Source organism: Salvelinus sp. IW2-2015, linkage group LG13, assembly GCF_002910315.2.
Source record: "Salvelinus sp. IW2-2015 linkage group LG13, ASM291031v2, whole genome shotgun sequence".
In the NCBI taxonomy this organism is placed as follows: domain Eukaryota; kingdom Metazoa; phylum Chordata; class Actinopteri; order Salmoniformes; family Salmonidae; genus Salvelinus; species Salvelinus sp. IW2-2015.
This window is the reverse complement of record NC_036853.1, coordinates 30,863,840-30,884,020: the sequence shown is the minus strand read 5'-3', so window position 1 is coordinate 30,884,020 and position 20,181 is coordinate 30,863,840. Positions and strand designations below refer to the sequence as shown.

General features: G+C 42.9%; 1 protein-coding gene across 1 annotated transcript in view; it reads left to right on the top strand.

Annotated features, from left to right (window-relative positions):
- Positions 1-2,871: 2,871 nt before the first annotated feature.
- Positions 2,872-20,181, top strand: part of LOC111971187 (insulin-like growth factor-binding protein 3) — a 65,542-nt gene continuing 48,232 nt past the window's right edge. The window contains exon 1 of the mRNA XM_023997978.2: positions 2,872-3,311. Within this exon, the coding sequence (XP_023853746.2) occupies positions 2,948-3,311 (364 nt within the window). The 5' untranslated portion in view covers positions 2,872-2,947. The remainder of the gene's footprint in view (positions 3,312-20,181) is intronic.

The following is a 20,181-nucleotide window of genomic DNA, read 5'->3' as shown; positions in this document are numbered from 1 at the left end:
GATTATCACTGGAGGCTTCGTGCCATGGATCATCACTACAGGCTCCGGGCCATGGATCATCACTGGAGGCTTCGTGCCATGGATCCTCACCTGAGGCTTCGGACCATGGATCATCACTGGAGGCTTCGTACGTGGAGCCGGAACAGGTCTCACCGGACTGGGGAGATGCACTGAAAGCCTGGTACGTGGAACAAGCACCGGACACACTGGGCTGTGGAGGCGCACTGGAGGTCTCGAGCRTAGAGCTGGCACAACCCGWCCTGGCTGGATGCTTACTTTCGCCCGGCAAGTGCGGTGCGCTGGCACAGGACGCACTGGGCTGTGGATGCGTACCGGAGACACAGTGCGCATCACCGCATAACACGGTGCCTGACCGGTCACACGCTCCCCACGGTAAGCACAGGGAGTTGGCTCAGGTCTAAACCCTGACTCCGCCAATCTCCCCGTGTGCCCCCCAAACATTTTTTGGGGAGCTGCCTCTCGAGCTTCCGTTGTTGCTCYAACTCTTCGTATCATCGCCGTTCCGCTCTCGCTGCCTCCATCTGCTCCCTTGGACGGCGATACTCTCCGGCCCTTGTCCAGGGTCCTTCTCCATACAGGATTTCTTCCCATGTCCACTCCTCCTGGCCACGCTGCTTGGTCCGTTTCTGGTGGGATCTTCTGTAACGGCTCTCGTTTGTAGAATGCAGAGTGGACCAAGGCGCAGCGTGGTAGGCGTACATCGTCTTTTTATTGATGACACCAAAACAAAATAACAAAGACAAAAAACGAAAGCAGACAGTTCTGTCAGGCACAGACACTAAACAGAAAACAAGATCCCACAAAACCCAAAAGGAAAATGACAACTTATATATGATCCCCAATCAGAGACAACGATAGACAGCTGCCTCTGATTGGGAACCACACTCGGCCAGAAACAAAGAAATAGAAAACATAGACTTTCCCACTCGATTCACAACCTGACCTAACCAAACATAGAGAATAATAAGGATCTCTAAGGTCAGGGCGTGACTGGCCATTTCGCAATAAGAAGTGCTTGTTTCCCCAATAGCCTGCTGGAATAGGCTACTGAGGATGGGGTCATAATTTCAATCACTGAATCAAATATTTATAATATGTATATGAACTGAATATGTTTAACAGCCAGTGTTTTTTTTAAATGTGTTTTACGTGTAGCCTAATCTGACTACTGTTACCATCAATCGAATGCATTCATAATAACACAAGGCTACAACAACAAACTGAAGTCATAGGCTATTTATTACATTGGTTTGCCAGCTCCAGGTAGGCTGCAGAAGGTGCACAAATTGATTTGCAATGGCTCTAGTGATATYGTMATTTCAACATATGTATTGTATCAAATGGTAGCATACAATGGCATTTACATTAATAGGCTACTTGATGGCCAACAGAGGCAAATGTATTATTCTCCACATTTAGCCTAATGTCAGTTTATTGAGGACTTTTACCCATACCAAAAGAACCACGAAAGGGAGTTCCATAACTTCCATTTCAAATTTCCACTCCAGCAGCCCCCAAGACCCAAGAACCGAGCACACATAAAACACTTCGCTTGATACCGACTTCTTTAAGCATTCAACATTAGAATGCATTTTAAACCACCTCCGAGCATATTTATGTAATGCGCTCTAGTGTGCCCAAAGTCGTTTTCCAGTGCTGTGTCTCCATTACTTCTTGATGTGCATCAGTTCTAGAGTATTTCAGTTTCATGGAAAAAGGTTTGGAAATAGGTGTCTCCGTAAGGACAATCTAAATAGCCTTCCTACAACTGGTAAAAAGTTGACACAAAGTCTCTCTCTCTCTCTCACTCTCACTCTCACACACACACACACACACACACACACTCCTCCGACCCTCCCCACTACTCACTCACTGCCTGACAGTCAGGAGCAGGTCACATGGAAATATATATATTTTTAAGAGTAATGCCTTGGCGGCCGCTGTGCAACTTATAATTAGCCCAAAAACCTACAATACATTTTCCCCCGCGACATCATTTTCAAAGTAGCCCAATTTTTGCAGGAAAACCACGAACATGGCAGAACTGATCAATCTGTCTTTGCAAACTTCCTGGTAGTTGTCCACAAGAAAAAGTATGTTCACTCAAAATCTGAGCATTTCTATACCCCCAAAACAWTATGAGTGCTATTTAAGTCACTTAACAAGCAATTTTACAAGGATATCTTAATTGCTGTTCAATATTTTGAACTAATAAGACTACCTATGCTGTACTAACACCTCAGTAATGGGTGTAATAAATCCAACCCCTTACTGATTGGATTAGTTTAGAAATATGTAAGTTATTTATCTTTGTATAGTGTACGATCAATTAATCAATCAATGTGCGTGAGAAAAAAAACATAGATATTAAATCAAACTATTCGAATAATTCTACCTGCAAAAAAAAAGCATGTTGGGAAATATAATGGTGCACCTCCCCATCTTTTTCACTTTGAAAGACATAACGGAAATGAACTCAACACAGTCAAGTAACAACAACACCATGATTGGAAATATKTATTGAATCAAATGTCCTTCACTTGTGCTGAAATGTAGGTAAGGTGACAGACATTCCTAACACTGATCTGAATAAAAGGCATGGAAAGTCACATCAATTTCTAATGACTAAATGCACTCTAAACAGGACAATGTGTCAATGAACACATAAATAAACACTTAGGTGTTATAGGTTATAGGAGCCTGTGTGTCAATGTCCGTGGTACCTCGGGATCCGGGCTCTCCGTTTACATTATTCATACGAAGGGTGTGACTTGTTGGCTGTTTTTTTTCAGCCTGTATAAAACAACAAGCTCGMGTAAAATAAAATAGATGGAGAAGGCTATCCGGCACTCTTTGACACGGAGAGTCCCCTTAAGCCTAGTTGACAACTCGCATACTGWCCCTTTGTGACCAGATTTTCGGCAGAATGCCCGGTCTATGCTTGTTTTGTCTCACTGCCGTGCTCGCTGCATTCACACGGTTCGCGGAGACCGTKGGGACCGTGGTCCGATGCGAGCCGTGTGACACGGTGGCTCTCATGCAGTGCAAGCCTCTGGCAAAAGACTGCGCCGACAGCGTACGGGAGCCTGGCTGTGGGTGCTGTCTGACKTGCGCCCTTGCGGAGGGTCAGGCGTGTGGAGTGTACACCGGGCGCTGTGGCTCCGGGCTGACTTGTCAGCACCAACCCGGGGAGACCCGACCACTGCAAGCCCTGCTAGAGGGACGGGGAGCGTGCTCCAGCGTCGCGTCCAAAAAACTCAGCACCATTCTGCTACCCACACAGAAACAAGGTAAGCACCGTTCTATGTGTCTCTCTTTCTGTGAAGAGACTGAGCTGGGTGCCTGGGTTGGTGTGTTTCTATTAGAGAACCCTTACTGTATCCCTATAGGACTATAGCCTGCAGTTTGGTGTTGGTGCGTATAGCAGGGCACTTCTTTCTATCAACATTCGCGCACTTAAGTTACATGACCTATTAATTCATTGCAATCGGTAGTATCTAGCTACTCAGCGGACTGTGACTGCCTTGTGACCTGCTTTCCATGAGTGCTGGACAGTAACCCTGCACCCCACTCTCTCAGGTTCGGGGGACTGTTGCAAATTGCAACGCATGGTTCAATTCACTCAATAATAAGAAGGTGTTCTTAATATAGTCTGGTTAATATAGTCTGAATACTTAGTCTAAATTTGTAAGTAGACCGCTTAACTACAACATTCTCGGTAATGGTAACATCCTCTTTTTACTTGCTATGACTGTGGTATATTATTGTTTACCTCAGTTTAATACACTGACTGTAATTCACTCTGGATAATAGTGTATGATAAATGATCAAAATGTAAATGTAAAAATGAACACTTGTAAAACACACTGCTGGTTATTATTCTAATGACCTTAGTCCCCCAACAAGGGCACATTTGATCAGAATACAAATAGTTTGAGGGCGGAGCTCATTTGAATAATACCCAGCCGTGTGCTTTGCAAGTTTTCGTTAGACATTTACATTTTGATCATTTAGCAGATGCTCTTGTCCCGAGCATAGTCAGTGCATTCAGCTAAGGTTGATTTAAAAAAAAAACACATATCACAGTCATAGCAAGTAGTAGCTGTCTAAGTATCTGTAACCGTTACAGGGAATGTTGTTGTAGTTACTGATACATTGCTCTTCACAATATCTATTATTGTAATTAAAATACCTTTTGAATGTAATTATGTAATGAGTTAGTTAGTGTAAAGTATGTCGCTTTAATGTTCATAGTAACTTGTCACCAGCTTCTTTGAGATTACTGGAAAATGCAGTTCAATGACACAGAACAATACTTTAACGTTAGCTGTATGTTTTGTATGAAAGTAAATGTTGCTGACAGCATGCTGGTATGTTACAGTATATTAGTCTAATTAGATGGGATTAGTGTAAGCAGGTTGGCTGCTAGATATTTGTATATAGTGCCTTTGGAAAGTATTCAGACTCCTTTACTTTTTCCACATTTTCTTAAGTTACAGCCTCAAAATTGAGCTCAGGTGCATCCTGTTTCCATTGATCATCCTTGAGATGTTTCTAMAACTTGATTGGAGTCTACCTGTGGWAAATTCTATTGATTGGACATGATTTGGAAAGGCACACACCTGCCTATATAAGGTCCCACAGTTGACAATGCATGTCAGAGCAAAAACAAAGCCATGAGGTCGAAGGAATTGTCTGTAGGGCTCCGAGACAGGATTGTGTCGAGGCACAGATCTGGGGAAAGGTACAAACAACTGTCTGCAGATTTGAAGGTCCCCAAGAACACAGTGGCCTCCATAATTCTTAAATGGATGAAGTTTGGAACCACCGAGACTCTTCCTAGAGCTGGCCGTCCGGCCAAACTGAGCAATCGGGGGAGAAGGGCCTTGGTCAGGGAGTTGACCAATAACCCTATGGTCACTCTGACAGAGCTCTAGAGKTCCTCTGTGGAGATGGGAGAAGCTTCCAGAAGGACAACCATCTCTGCAGCACTCCACCAATCAGGACTTTATGGTAGAGTGGCAAAACGGAAGCCACTCCTCAGTAAAAGGCACATGACAGCCCGCTTGGAGTTGCCTAAAAGACATCTAAAGGACTCTCAGACCATGAGAAACAAGATTCTCTGGTCTGATGAAACCAAGACTAAACTCTTTGGCCTGAATGCCAAGCGTCACGTCCGGAGGAAACCTGGCACCATCAAATCAATGTTTTTTTGTCACGTCCAACGAATACAACAGGTGTAGACCTTACAGTGAAATGCTTACTTACAGGCTTACTTACAGGCTCTAACCAACCAATTCTTAARTAAAACATAAGGTRTTAGGTGAAAAATAGATAAGTAAAGAAATAAAAACAGTAAAAAAGACAGTTTCGGGCTTATTGAGGTAGTACATGTAGGTATGGTTAAAGTGACTACGCGTATATGATAAACAGAGAGTAGCAGCAGCGTAAAAGAGGGGTTGGCGGGTGGCGGGTGGCGGGACACAATGCAGATAGTCCGAGTAGCCAATGTGCTGGGGCACTGGTTAGTCGGGCTAATTGAGGTAGTATGTACATTAATGTATAGTTAAAGTGACTATGCATATATGATAAACAGAGGGGTTGGGGGGATTGCACACAATGAAAATAGTCCGGGTAGCCATTTGATTACCTGTTCAGGAGTCTTCAGGATACTTCCCTACGGTGAAGCATGGTGGTGGCATCATCATGCTGTGGGAATATTTTTTAGGGACTGGGAGACTAGTCAGGATTGAGGCAAAGTTTGGACAGAGCTAAGTACAGAGATATCCTTGATGAAAATCTGCGCCAGAGTGCTCAGGACCACAGACTGGGGCGAAGGTTCACCTTCTAACAGGACGACAACCCCAAGCACACAGCCAAGACAATGCCAGAGTGGCTTTGGGACAAGTCTCTGAATGTCCATGAGTGGCCCAGCCAGAGCCCAGACTTGAACCCGATCGAACATCTCTGGAGAGACCTGAAAATAGCTGTGCAGCAACGCTCCCTATCCAACCTGACAGAGCTTGAGAGGATCTGCAAAGAATGGGAGGAAGTCCCCAAAGACAGGTGTGCCAAGCTTGTAGCGTCAATAAGACTCAAACCTGTCATCGCTGCCAAAGGTGCTTCAACAAAGTACTGCCTAAAGGGTCTGAATACTTATCATCGTCATGATCAGGCCTACCACTGTCRTGTCGGGGGAGTACAGGATGGGACTTAGCACACACCCCTGTGGGGCCCCCATGTTAAGGGTCAGCGTGGTGGAGGTAATATTTCCTACCCTCACCACCTGGGGTCGGCCCWTAAGGAAGTCCAGGATCCAGTTGCAAAGGGAATTGTTCAGTCCTAGGATCCTAAGTTTGGTGAGGAGCTTGGAGGAGACAATGGTGTTGAACRCTGATCTGTAGTCAATGAATAGCATTCTCACATAGGTATTCCTTTTATCTATCTGAGTGAGGGCAGTGTAGAGTGCAGTTGAGATTGCGTCGTCTATGGATCTGTTTATGTGGTATGCAAATTGGAGTGGGTCTAGGGTAGGGTCTCCAGCAGGTTGATCCAGCAGACCACCAATGAGTAGCTCGCCAAACAATTCTGAAAGTAGGCCTACATGCAATTTTCATGTGTTCCACCACAAACTGTCATAAACAAATCTCACAAGTATAAGACATGTTCTTCGGCATGGTGTTCTTCGGCTTGCAAGTCTCCCCCTTTTCCCTCCAAAGATAACGAWGGTCATTATGGCCAAACAGTTCTATTTTTGTTTCATCAGACCAGAGGACATTTCTCCAAAAAGTACAATCTTTGTCCACATGTGCAGTTGCAACCTGTAGTCTGGCTTTTCTATGGCGGTTTAGGAGCAGTGGCTTCTTCCTTGCTGAGTGGCCTTTCAGGTTATGTCGATATAGGACTTGTTTTACTGTGGATATAGATACTTTTGTACCTGTTTCCTCCAGCATCTTCACAAGGTCCTTTGCTGTTGTTCTGGGATTGATTTGCACTTTTCGCACCAAATTACGTTAATCTCTAGGAGACAGAACGCGTCTCCTTCCTGAGCGGTATGATGGCTGCATGGTCCCATGGTGTTTATACTTGCGTACTATTGTTTGTACAGATGAACGTGGTACCTTCAGGCGTTTGGAAATGCTCCCAAGGATAAACCAGACTTGTGGAGGTCTACAATTGTTTTTCTGAGGTCTTGGCTGATTTCTTTGATTTTCCCATGATGACAAGCAAAGAGGCACTGAGCTTGAAGGTAGGCCTTGAAATATATCCACAGGTACACCTCCAATTGACTCAAATGATGTCAATTAGCCTATCAGAAGCTTCTAAAGCCATGACATAATTTTCTGGAATTTTCCAAGCTGTTTAAAGGCACATTMAACTTAGTGTATGTAAACTTCTGATYCACTGGAATTGTGATACAGTGAATTATAAGTGAAATAATCTGTCTGTAAACAATTGTTGGAAAAATGACTTGTGTCATGCACAAAGTAGATGTCCTAACCGACTTATCAAAACTATAGTTAGTAAACATGAAATGTGTGGAGTAGTTGAACAACGAGTTTTAATGACTCCAACCTAAGTGTATGTAAACTTCCGACTTCAACTGTATATCTAACCAACTCAACATTGACATTATCCCCGCTGGTTAGTCACTATTGGATGAAAAGGCCAAACCTAACATAGAGAATAAATAAGGATCTCTAAGGTCAGGGCGTGACAACCCCACTYACAGAAAAGACTCGGGAAGCCCATCACTAGCAGTTGATCACTAGCACATTAGAGGCCTATATACATAGACTTAAAATCACTGGCCACTTTAATAAATGGAACACTTGTCACTTTAATAATGTTTACATATTTTGCATTACTCATCTCATATGTATATACTGTATTCTATGATATTCTACTGTATTTTAGTCTATGCCGCTCTGACATTGCTCGTCCATATATTTATATATTCTTAATTCCATTCCTTTACTTATAGTTGTGTGTATTGGGTATATGTTGTGAATTTGTTAGATATTACTTGTTAGATATTACTGCGCTGTCGGAGCTAGAAACACAAGCATTTCGCTACACACGCAATAACATCTGATAAACATGTGTATGTGACCAATAAAATATGATTTGATACGTAATTTAGAAAAATGTCAAACATAATCTGGGGAGAATTTTTTTTATTTTTATAGGGCCCCCTTACAGTTTTTATGAACCATTATTTGAACAGGTATATTGACAGAAGACATAGTGCACTACGTTATCTTGTACCTGGAGAAGAGTTGCAGGTGAGCGGAGAAGAGAAGAATGTGCCTATTCGATAGCTAGGAAAAAATGTGTAGCTTGTGACATGTTTCATTTAAATAAAGTAGCTGTCATGTTAGAAAAGGTTGGAGACCCCTCGTCTAGGATGTCTAGAATGATGGAGTTTGTGTGTCCCATAACCAGCCTTTCAAAGCACTTCACAGATGTGAGTGCTACAGGGCGGTAGTTATTGTGGCATAAAAAGTTCTTCTTAATGATGCGGTGTGAACCGGGGAGGGACGACGGGTGCGCGCGGTAATTAGCAGTAGAACAAGGCGGTAGGAACCAGGGAGGGTGGGAACCCATGCAGAAGGCTTAGGGGCCTTATAGTAGCTGACACACACATACTAATATAGACTTGGCACACATATCACATCCATGTGAACCAATACTTTCTCCACTTTGCATTATCATGAGGAAAAGGGTATATTTGCCTAGTTAAAAAAAGGTGAAATAAAATACAGGATGGATCCCAAATAGCACCCTATTCCCTATTACAGTGCACCTTGGTCAAAAGTACTGCACTCTGTAGGGAATCGGGTGTCATTTGGGACACACATTAGTCATAACAATAGTCATAATGTAACAAACTCAGAGCAGGGAGACAGTGGGTTTGTCTGTCCAGTGTTGACTTGCTAGCTATAGCCCATTGTCCCTGAGCATAACAATTACGGCCCAAACTGACCCTAGAACAGCCTCTAGGCCACCGTACCTGTCTCTATCTTCCTGTTGTGCTCTGTGTTTATCATGGTTGAGATGGGTAAAGTGTTAAGGTGTGACTGGAAATGGGTCCCAAATGGGTCCCTTATTTCATATAAAGTGCTTTACTCTGGTCAAAAGTAGTACACTATTTGGGCAATAGGATACCATCAGGGACGCATTGGCTGCATTTAAACAGGCAGCCCAATTCTGATGCTTTTGACCAATCAGATCAGCTCTGAAAAAGATCTGATGTGAAAAGATCTGATGTCATTGGCCAAAAGACCAATAAGTGGGAATAAGATCAGAATTGGGCTGCCTGTCTTATATATATATATATTTATTGTACCTTTATATAACTAGGCAAGTCAGTTAAGAACAAATTCTTATTTACAATGACGGCCTACCAAAAGGCAAAAGGCCTCCTGCGGGGACGGGGCCTGGGATTAAAAATACAAATAAATTAAATACAAATATAGGACACACATCACGACAAGAGAGACAACACAACACTACATGAAGAGAGACCTAAGACAACAACATAGCATGGCARCGGCACATGACAACATGGTAGCAACATAACATGGCAGCAGCACAACGTGGTAGCAGCACAAAACAGGGTACAAACATTATTGGGCACAGACAACAGCAGAAAGGGCAAGAAGGTAGAGACAACAAAACATCATTCAATGCAGCCACAACTGTCAGTATGAGTGTCTTTGAATGAAAAGATTGAGATACAACTGTCCAGTATGAGTGTTTGTTGTAGCTCATTCCAGTCGCTAGCTCCAGCAAACTGAAAAGAGGAGCTACCCAGGGATGTATGTGCTTTTGGGACCTTTAACAGAATGTGACTGGCAGAACGGGTGTTGTATGTGGAGGATGAGGGCTGCAGTAGATATCTCTTATAGGGGGGAGTGAGACCTAAGAGGGTTTTATAAATAAGCATCAACCAGTGGGTCTTGTGACGGGTATACAGTGATGACCAGTTTAAAAAAGAGTATAGAGTGCAGTGATGTGTCCTATAAGGAGCATTGGTGGCAAATCTGATAGCCGAATGGTAAAGAACATCTTGCCGCTCGAGAGCACCCTGACCTGCCGATCTATGAATTACATCTCGATAATCTAGCATGGGCAGGATGGTCATCTGAGAGCCATTATGTGTTACTGCATGTGAAGGTTACAGATTCAGATCATTCTATAGCCAAAATTATAATGTAAAGGCAGCCATGATTGGGATCTCATCCTCTGAGGGGAAAAGTGTTCAGGTGTGTTTGCTGACAGACAATATAGATTAAATGCCTGTTGAATAGAGGTATATGCCCATACCGTATGATTGAATCCCAAACGGCACCCTATTCCCTATATAGTGCACTACTTTTGAATACAATAGAATGTCATTTGGGACGGAGATTATGTCTCTCTCTCTCTCTCTCTCTCTCTCTCTCTCTCTCTCTCTCTCTCTCTCTCTCTCTCTCTCTCTCTCTCTCTCTCGCTCTCTCTCTCTCTCTCTCTCTCTCTCTCTCAGTTGTTTACCCCACTGCCATTAGAAAAACATGATGTTTTTCAGATGTTTATCAGAAAATCAGAAAAAAATTGCAGTAGAGGTTTACATTGCATATAAATATTGATGTTCTTCAGAAATCCAAAAATAGACTGGTCTCTCCCCTTGGATTCTTAACACTTTTTTCAGTTTTTTTTTTAGGAGTTAGTCGAAGCGATTTGCCTAATTTCTGGGTGATGGTGACGGATGGAGCATCTATATCTATTCTGCGAACATGTTGTTTTTTATGTTGTTGTCGCCATGGCGTTATTAACAGTTGCGTTGATGTGGGAACAATCTGACCCACGTGGGAGCGTGGGCTGCCTGGTTACCATGGTTACTAATTGATCAAGTTGTCAGGGAGTGGTGGGGTGCCACCCGCCGCTCCCTGTTCACGGCTCTGCAACACAAAATCTGGTTATACTTAATCCTTACAACTTGTGTGTGTGTGTGTGTGTGTGTGTGTGTGTGTGTGTGTGTGTGTGTGTGTGTGTGTGTGTGTGTGTGTGTGTGTGTGTGTCACGTATTTGAATACGTGACTGCTTGTATGTGTGTGTGTGTTTGTTTGTTTGTTTGTTTGTGTAGGTGCATGCATGCGTACTGTATGTGTGTGTGCACGTAGTATGTGCAGGGTTGGGTAAGTGAATTTGTAAATGTAATCTGTAACAGTTACTACACTTTTGGGTTATTTGGTAACCCAGCCCTGGGTAAATATTCGACTGAAAACACACTGGGTTATTTTGACCAAGCCAGTTGGGTTGGGGGAATAACCGAACAGGTTGTGTTGTAATTTAACCATCAATTGGGTTATATTCACGTTCATGCTGGGTTGAATAACCGACATATTTTTTAATGTTGGTTATTTTCAGGAGATTTGGCTTATTACGGGTGTGGCTTTCAGATATTTCATTTTTGCTGATAAGTTGGTACAATGCAAATATAAATGTGCAATAAATAGGTTTGCACATTACATGTTTTAATATAATATTAATAACATTAGTATTTACATATTGTAGTAACGTGGTAAGCATCCCAACTTTGGGATTTGCATAGGCTCATAAGGAACTCATACAGTTGTCTCATTAAAGCTACAAATATAGTCTGGACCTCAGTTCCACTGCATATTTTCAGTGTTCCCTTCTAATGAGGAACTGATTTAAATCTGGGACACTAGGTGGGTGCAGTTAATTATCAGGTAGAACAGAAAACCAGCGGGCTCCGGATTTTATATGGTAAGAGTTGAATACCCCTGCTCTAGAGTTTTTCCATAGAGGGATCATATGTGTAGCCCAAAACTTTTGGACACTACAGATGGAAGTTGACCGATCAGCTTTACTGAATTCAGATGAGTCCCTTGACGCTTGTCGGGGTCGTAGAGAAAAACTACTGATATATACAGTACCAGTCAAACGTTTGGACACACCTACTCATTCAAGGGTTTTTCTTTATTTTTACTATTTTCTACATTGTAGAATAATAGTGAAGACATCAGAACTATGAAATAACACATATGGAATCATGTAGTAACCAAAAAAGTGTTAAACAAATCAAAACATATGTTATATTTGAGGTTCTTCAAAGTAGCCACCCTTTGCCTTGATGACAGTTTTGCACACTCTTTCTCTGAACCAGCACCATGAGGTAGTTACCTGGAATGCATTTCAATTAACAGGAGGGCCTTGTTAAAAGTTAATTTGCTTTGAAACAATCAGTTGTGTTGTTTACGGTACCAACATTTTACGGTACCAAAATGTTTACTGTTATCTAACTTATCTATCTAACTTAATCTAATTTACACTACCAATTACAGCATATTCACTGTAATTACCCAGTGACATATACAGTAACATACCGTTACTGAAAATGTTGTTGTAGTTAAGGATACACTTGTCTTCAAAATAATAGTAATTACCATCCTACTAGGGTGTGTGTTACACGGGATCCTTTGCATGTCCCTGCTCTATTGAAGTTGAAATCAAATCAAATTGTATTGGTCACATACACATAGTTAGCAGATGTTGATGCGAGTGTAGCGAAACGCTTGTGCTTCTAGTTCCGACGGTAATATCTAACAAGTAAGATATGTAAACATGATTAAAGTGGCATTCTTTAAAGTAGCATTGTTTAAAGTGACGAGTGATTAACTTATTAAAGTGGCCAGTGATTGGGTCTCTATGTGGGCAGCAGCTTCTCTGAGTTAGTGATTGCTGTTTAGCAGTCTGATAGCCTTGAGATAGAAGCTGTTTTTCAGTCTCTCCGTCCCAGCTTTGACGCACCTGTACTGACCTCGCCTTCTGGATGATAGCGGTGTGAACAGGTAGTGGCTCGGGTGGTTGTTGTCCTTGATGATCTTTTTAGCCTTTCTGTGACATCAGGTGCTGTAGGTGCTATGGAGGGCAGGTAGCTTGCCCCCGGTGATGCGTTGTGCAGACCACACCACCCTCTGGAAAGCTTTGCGGTTGAGGGCGGTGCAGTTGCCTTACCAGGCTGTGATGCAACCCGACAGGATGCTCTCGATTGTGCATCTGTAAAAGTTTGTCAGGGTTTTGAGTGACCAGCCTTATCCAGTGGATAAGGGGGTGCTCCCTCTGCTGTTTCCTGAAGTATACAATCATCTCCTTTGTTTTGTTGACGTTGAGTGAGAGGTTGTTTTCCTGACATCACACTCTGAGTGCCCTTACCTCCTCCCTGTAGGCTGTCTCGTCGTTGTTGGTAATCAAGCCCACTACTGGTGTGTCATCTGCAAACTTGATGATTGAGTTGGAGCCGTGCATGGCCACACAGTCGTGGGTGAACATGGAGTACAGGAGGGGGCTGAGCAAGCACCCTTGTGGGGCCCCAGTGTTTCGTGTCAGCGAAGTTGAGGAGCAGTTGTTTCCTACCTTCACCCCCTGGGGACGGCCCGGATAGGGTAGGTGAAAACAAATATCAGATAAGTGCTACGCGCTTCAGCACTCGGCGGTCCTGTTCTGTGAGATTGTGTGGCCTACCACTTCACGGCTGAGCCGTTGCTGCTCCTAGACGTTTCTACTTCACAATAACAGCACTTACAGTTGACCTGGGAGCTCGAGCCGCAAACTGACTTGTTGGAAAAGTGGCATCCTATGACCATGCCACATTGAAAGTCACTGAGCTGTTCAGTAAGTCCATTCTACTGCCAATGTTTGTCTGTTGAGATTGCGTAGCTGTCTGCTCTATTTCATAAACCTGTCAGCAACAGTTGTGGATGAAAAAGCCGAATCTACTCATTTGAAGTGCTGTCCACATACTTCTGTATATATAGTGTATACCTCTTTTTGCCAACCCTCCTTACCACATCGCTTCACTCTACACTCAGCTCCTTCTCGGCGGTCATCACTGCACCTGCCACCACAATTACTTCACCCTCACTCTCGTCACATTCATTCATTCTCTAGCTCTTCCCCAACTTCTGTGCGATCCTGCATTCCATATTCCATCATAACTTATTCCACTTTTCTCCTTCTTTCCTTATCCATCATCTTCTCCTTTACTTGATCTTCCAAAAGGATTTTACAATTCCCCACTCAATATTTATTCATAATATATTCTACTTTYTTCCTTGTCCGTCATCTTAACAACTTCCAAAATGGATCACWAGTCACTTCATACAATGCCACTTTAAATAATGTCACTTGAATAATGTTTACATATCTTACATTACTCATATCATATGTACAGTTGAAGTCGTAAGATTACATACAGTTGAAGTCAGAAGTTCACATACACTTAGGTTGGAGTCATTCAAACTCGTTTTTCAACCACTCCTCAAGTTTCTTGTTTTTCTACCTTCAAACTCAGTGCCTCTTTTCATGGGAAAATCAAACGAAATCAGCCAAGACCTCAGAAAATGAATTGTAGAGCTCCACAAGTCTRGTTCATCCTTGGGAGCAAATTCCAAATGCCTGAAGGTATCACGTTCATCTGTACAAACAATAGTACGCAAGTATAAACACCATGGGACCACGCAGCTGTCATACCGCTCAAGATGGAGACGCGTTCTGTCTCCTAGAGATGAACGTACTTTGGTGGGAAAAGTGCAATCAATCCCAGAACAACAGTAAAGGACCTTGTGAAGATGCTGGAGGAAACATGTACAAAAGTATCTATATCCACAGTAAAACGAGTCCTATATAGACATAACCTGAAAGCCTGCTCAGCAAGGAAGAAGCCACTGCTCCAACACCGCCATAAAAAAGCCAGGCTACAATTTGCAACTGCACATGGGGACAAAGATCATACTTTTGGTCTGATGAAACAAAGATAGAACTGTTTGGCCAACTGTTTGGCCTCTGTTTGGAGGAAAARGGKGAAGGATTGCAAGCCGAAGAACACCATCCCAACCAAGAAGCACGGGGGTGGCAGCATCATGTTGTGGGGGTGCTTTGMTGCAGGAGGGACTGGTRCACTTCACAAAATAGATGGCACCATGAGGAGGAAAATTACRTGGATATATTGAAGCAACATCTCAAGACATCAGTCATGAAGTTAAAGCTTGGTCGCAAATGGGTCTTCCAAATGAACAATGACCCCGAGCATACTTCCAAAGTTGTGGCAAAATGGCTTAAGGACACCAAAGTCGAGGTATTGGAGTGGCCATCACAAAGCCCTGACCTCAATCCTATAGAAAATGTGTAGGCAGAACTGAAAACGTGTGTGTGAGCAAGGAGGCCTAAACACCTGACTCAGAACAGCTCTGTCAGGAGGAATGGGGCAAAACTCCCCCAACTTATTGTGGGAAGCTTGTGGAAGGCTACCCGAAACGTTTGACCCAAGTTWAACAATTTAAAGGCAATGCTACCAAATATTATTTGAGTGTATGTAAACTTTTGACCCACTGGGAATATGATGAAAGAAATAAAAGCTGAAATAAATAATTCTCTCTACTATTATTCTGACATTTCACATTCTTAAAATAAAGTGGTGATCCTAACTGACCAAAGACAGGGAATTTTTACTWGGATTAAATGTCAGGAATTGTGAAAAACGGAGTTTAAATATATTTGGCTAAGGTGTATGTACACTTCCGACTTCAACTGTAGGTAGAGGTTTAAGCGACTATACATRGATAATAAACAGAGAGTAGAGAGCAGCGTAAAAATGGTGGTTGGGGGAGGGGTGCGAGGGACACACACACGATGCAAATAGTCTTGGTAGTCATCTGATTAGCTAAAAAGCCTTTTTTGACCTAGACATGGTGCTCCGGTGTTGCTTGCCGTAAGGTAGCAGAGAGAACAGTCTATGACTACGGTGGCTGGAGTATTTGGCCATTTTTAGGGCCTTCCTCTGACACTGGCTGGTGTAGAGGTCCTGGATGGCAGGAAGCTTGGCCCCAGTGATGTACTAGGCCGTACGCACTACCCTGTWGTKCCTTATGGTTGGAGGCCGAGCATGTCCATGKCCAGGCGGTGATGCAACCAGTCAGGATGCTCTCGATGGTGRAACTGTATAACTTTTTGAGGATCTGAGGACCCATGCCAAATCTTTTCAGTTTCGTGAGGGGGAATAGGTGTTGTCTTGCCCTCTTCACTACTGTCTTGGTGTGTTTGGACCATGATAGTGTGTTGGTGGWGTGGACACCAAGGAACTTGAAGCTCTCAACTTGCTCAACTACAGCCCTGTCGATGAGAATGGGGGCGTGCTCTGTCCTCCTTTTCCTGTAGTCCACATTCATCTCCTTTGTCTTGATCACATTGAGGGAGAGGTTGTTATCGTGACACCACACTACCAGGACTCTGTCTCATTGTTTGTGTGTTATCGGCAAACTTAATGATGGTGTTGGAGTCGTGCTTGGCCATGCAGTGAAGGGTGAACAGGGAGTACAGGAGGTGACTGAATAAACWCCCCTGAGGGGCCCCCGTGTTGAGGATCAGCGTGGCAGATGTGTAGTTACCTACCCTTACCACCAGGGGCGGCCCGTCAGGAAGTACAGGATCCAGTTGCAGAGGGAGGAGTTTAGTCCCAGGGTCCTTAGCTTAGTGATGAGCTTTGATGGCGCTATGGTGTTGAACGCTGAGCTGTATAGCATTCTCACGCATGAATAGCATTCTCACGCATGTGTTCCTTTTGTCCAGATGGGAAAGGGCAGTGTGGAGTGCAATAGAGATTGCATCATCTGTGGCTCWCTGGGGCGGTATGCAAATTGACGTGGGTCTAGGGTTCCTGGGATAAAGGTGTTGATGTGAGCCATGACCAGCCTTTAACGTCTCCATGGCTGCAGACGTGAGAGCTTCAGGTTGGTAGTCAATTAGGCAGGTAACCTTGGTGTTCTTGGGCACAGGGACCATGGTGGTCTGCTTGAAACATGTTGTTATAACAGACTCGCTCATGGAAAATGGTTGAAAATGTCAGTTGACATGTTGAAAATGTCAGGGAAGACACTTGCCAGTTGGTCAGCGCATGCTCRGAGTACACGTCCAGGTAATCCGTCTGGCCCTGCGGCCTTGTGAATGTTGACTTGTTTAAAGTTCTTACTCACATCGGCTACAGAGAGCCTGATCACACAGTCGTCTGGAACAGCTGATGCTCCCATGCATGCTTCAGTGTTACTTGCCTCGAAGTGAGCATAGAAGTTATTTAGCTTCCGCAATAAAGTCCACAATGTTAGCACTAAACAGTTTATATATGTACGGTACTTCCATAAATTTTTTCAACTGGACCCGGAGTGCGACATAGTGCAACTGGTCCCGAAGTGCGACATAGTGCAACTGGTCCCGAAGTGCGGATGTGGTGGATTGAGATGCATTCATTGCAAAACAGATATCTGTAGCTTAAACTGACAGATTTCTATGGGGATTTCTTTATTCTGTTAATTACATTTCCACGGGGACGCAGACATTGACCTTAAGTTAACACATTGTTGAATATTCTACTGTACAGTACCAGTCAAAAGTTTGGACACACCTACTCATTCAAGGGTTTTTCTTTATTATTAGTATTTTCTACATTGTAGAATGTAGAAATAACACATGTGGAATTATGTAGTAACCAATAGTGTTAAACAAATCAAAATATATTTTATATTTGAGATTCTTCAAAGTAGCCACCCTTGGTKACAGCSTTGCATACTCTTGGCATTCTCTCAACCAGCTTCACCTGGATTGCTTTTCCAACAGTCTTGAAGGAGTTCCYACATATGCTGAACACTTGTTGACTGYTTTTCCTTCACTCTGCGGTCCAACTCATCACAAACCATCTCAATTGGGTTGAGGTCAGGTGATTGTGGAGGCCAGGTCATCTGATGCAGCACTCCGTCACTCTCCTTCTTGGTCAAATAGCCCGTACGCAGCCTGGAGTGTTCTGTTTGAAAAACAACATGATAGTTCCAGTAAGCGCAAACAGATGGGATGGGCGTATCGCTGCGGAATGCTGTGGTAGCCATGCTTTAAGTGTGCCTTGGTTCTAAATAAATCACAGAAAGTGTCACCAGCAAAGCACCCCCAAACTATCACAAACGCGTCCTCCTCCTCATGTTTCACGGTGGGAACCACACATGCAGAGCTCATCCGTTTTTGGTTGGAACCAAAAATCTCAAATTTGGACTCATCAGACCAAAGGACAGATTTCCATCAGTCTAATGTCCATTGCTCGTGTTTCTTGGCCCAAGCAAGTCTCTTCTTCTTATTGGTGTCCTTTAGTAGTGGTTTCTTTGCAGCAATTTGACCATGAAGGCCAGATTCACGCAATCTCCTCTAAACAGTTCATGTTGTCTGTTACTTGAACTCTGTGAAGCATTTATTTGGGCTGCAATTTCTGAGGCTGGTAACTCTAAGGAACTTATCCTCTGCATCAGAGGTAACTCTGGGTCTTCCTTTCCTGTGGCGGTCCTCATGAGAGCCAGTTTCACCATAGCACTTGATGTTTTTCGCGATTGCACTTGAAGAAACTTTTGAAAGGTTTAACTGACCTTCATGTCTTAAAGTAATGATGGACTGTCATTTCTCTTTGCTTATTTCAGCTGTTCTTGTCATAATATGGACTTGATCTTTTACCAAATAGGGTTATCTTCTGTATACCACCCCTACCTTGTCACAACACAACTGATTGGCTCAAGCATTAAGAAGGAAATAAATTCAACAAATAAACTTTTAGTTAGTTAAAAATGTTGCTAATTAGATAGCTATAGCTAGTATGTTAGTCTTAAAATTGGAACCACTCATGTTAGTGTGCTGACAAAGGATTGAGACTGTACCGGAGTTCAAAGTTAGATAACTTGCTAGCTAGCGGGCTAATCCAAAACAGCTAGCTAAACAAATTGCATGGAAACACTGTCATGTCGATGTTAGCTAGCTAACTGGCAGCTACGTTTGCTAGTTAGCGGAGCTAACTAATTAGCAAGCTAGCAAGTAAATATGGTCTAGTTAGCTAGTTAGCTATATCATGCCAATGATTATCTTATGTTAAATCATCTAGCAGAACGTCTATATTCAGAAATACGTTTTAGATTTTACCTAATGCTAGCTAGCTCGCTAGCAAACGTTTCCTAGCGAGCTAGGTAGGACAGAGGTRCTGGAAAACGTTATCTAGCTAGATAGCTACTTAGCTAGCTGATCAGAGTGCTAAATCATCCAGCAGACTTTCTGTATTCAAAAAAGTGAAACAAATTGCATAGAGATTTACCTTTCCTCTGTCAACATTTTTAAATTGTGAACAATGTTTATTTTGCGTAATCTTTTCTGTCTGGTCTTTGCACACTTCTCATAGCCACGTCCATCATGATTCTTCATTACGCACTGTCACATAATGTCAGTGCCAACACAACATTCTGGACACGTTCCAGGTCATCTTTATTTCAAGCACGTTTCACAGATGGGCAGATCTCACAAAGTCAGGGGAATTTTTCAGAAACCAGCGAACCAAACCAATAATATGTATTGAGATGTTGAGATGAAGCCTTCATTCCTGGAATAAATAAGTGTCCCAATACATCATCAGGGTTTCAAATGTGGGGCAAGGCACATCATGGGAGTTGACCATTGGTCTGAAAACCAACCATTTCTGTTCCTGGGACAGAGCAACAATGCATCACACCCAAATGTGAGAAAATAACTTTTGTTTATCTGTGCAAGCATTGAAAATAAGGTTGCATGATAATATATAAGGGTTCAACATTAAACACATTTATAGGTGCATTTATAAATGGTTAAWAGCTAGAGGGAAATAGTGGCACACTATTTGGCTAGCACTGACTGGCTATCACACTAATTTGAACAATTTGTTATAACCCATTTATTAATGGTCTATAATGCATTTACAACTGATTAAATAACCGTTAATAACGTAATTACAAACCCTTTATAAACCCTTTACAAATGGAATCGTATTGTAAAGTGTTACCTTTGCTGGTAATGTAACTGATAACAGTTACATTTTTTGTGGTATCACTATCAGATTACATGTAATCAGTTACTCCCCATTACTGTCAGGAACTTCAACCGAGGCAGGCTCTCCTTCCCGTTCGGGGATCTGAACCTGGGATCCAGGTCAACCCTGAAGCTAGCAGTGGACTTGACACATTCAACTGGTTTTGGCAAAGATATATAATTATACACACACACACACACACACACACACACACAACAACACACACGTCTGGCACA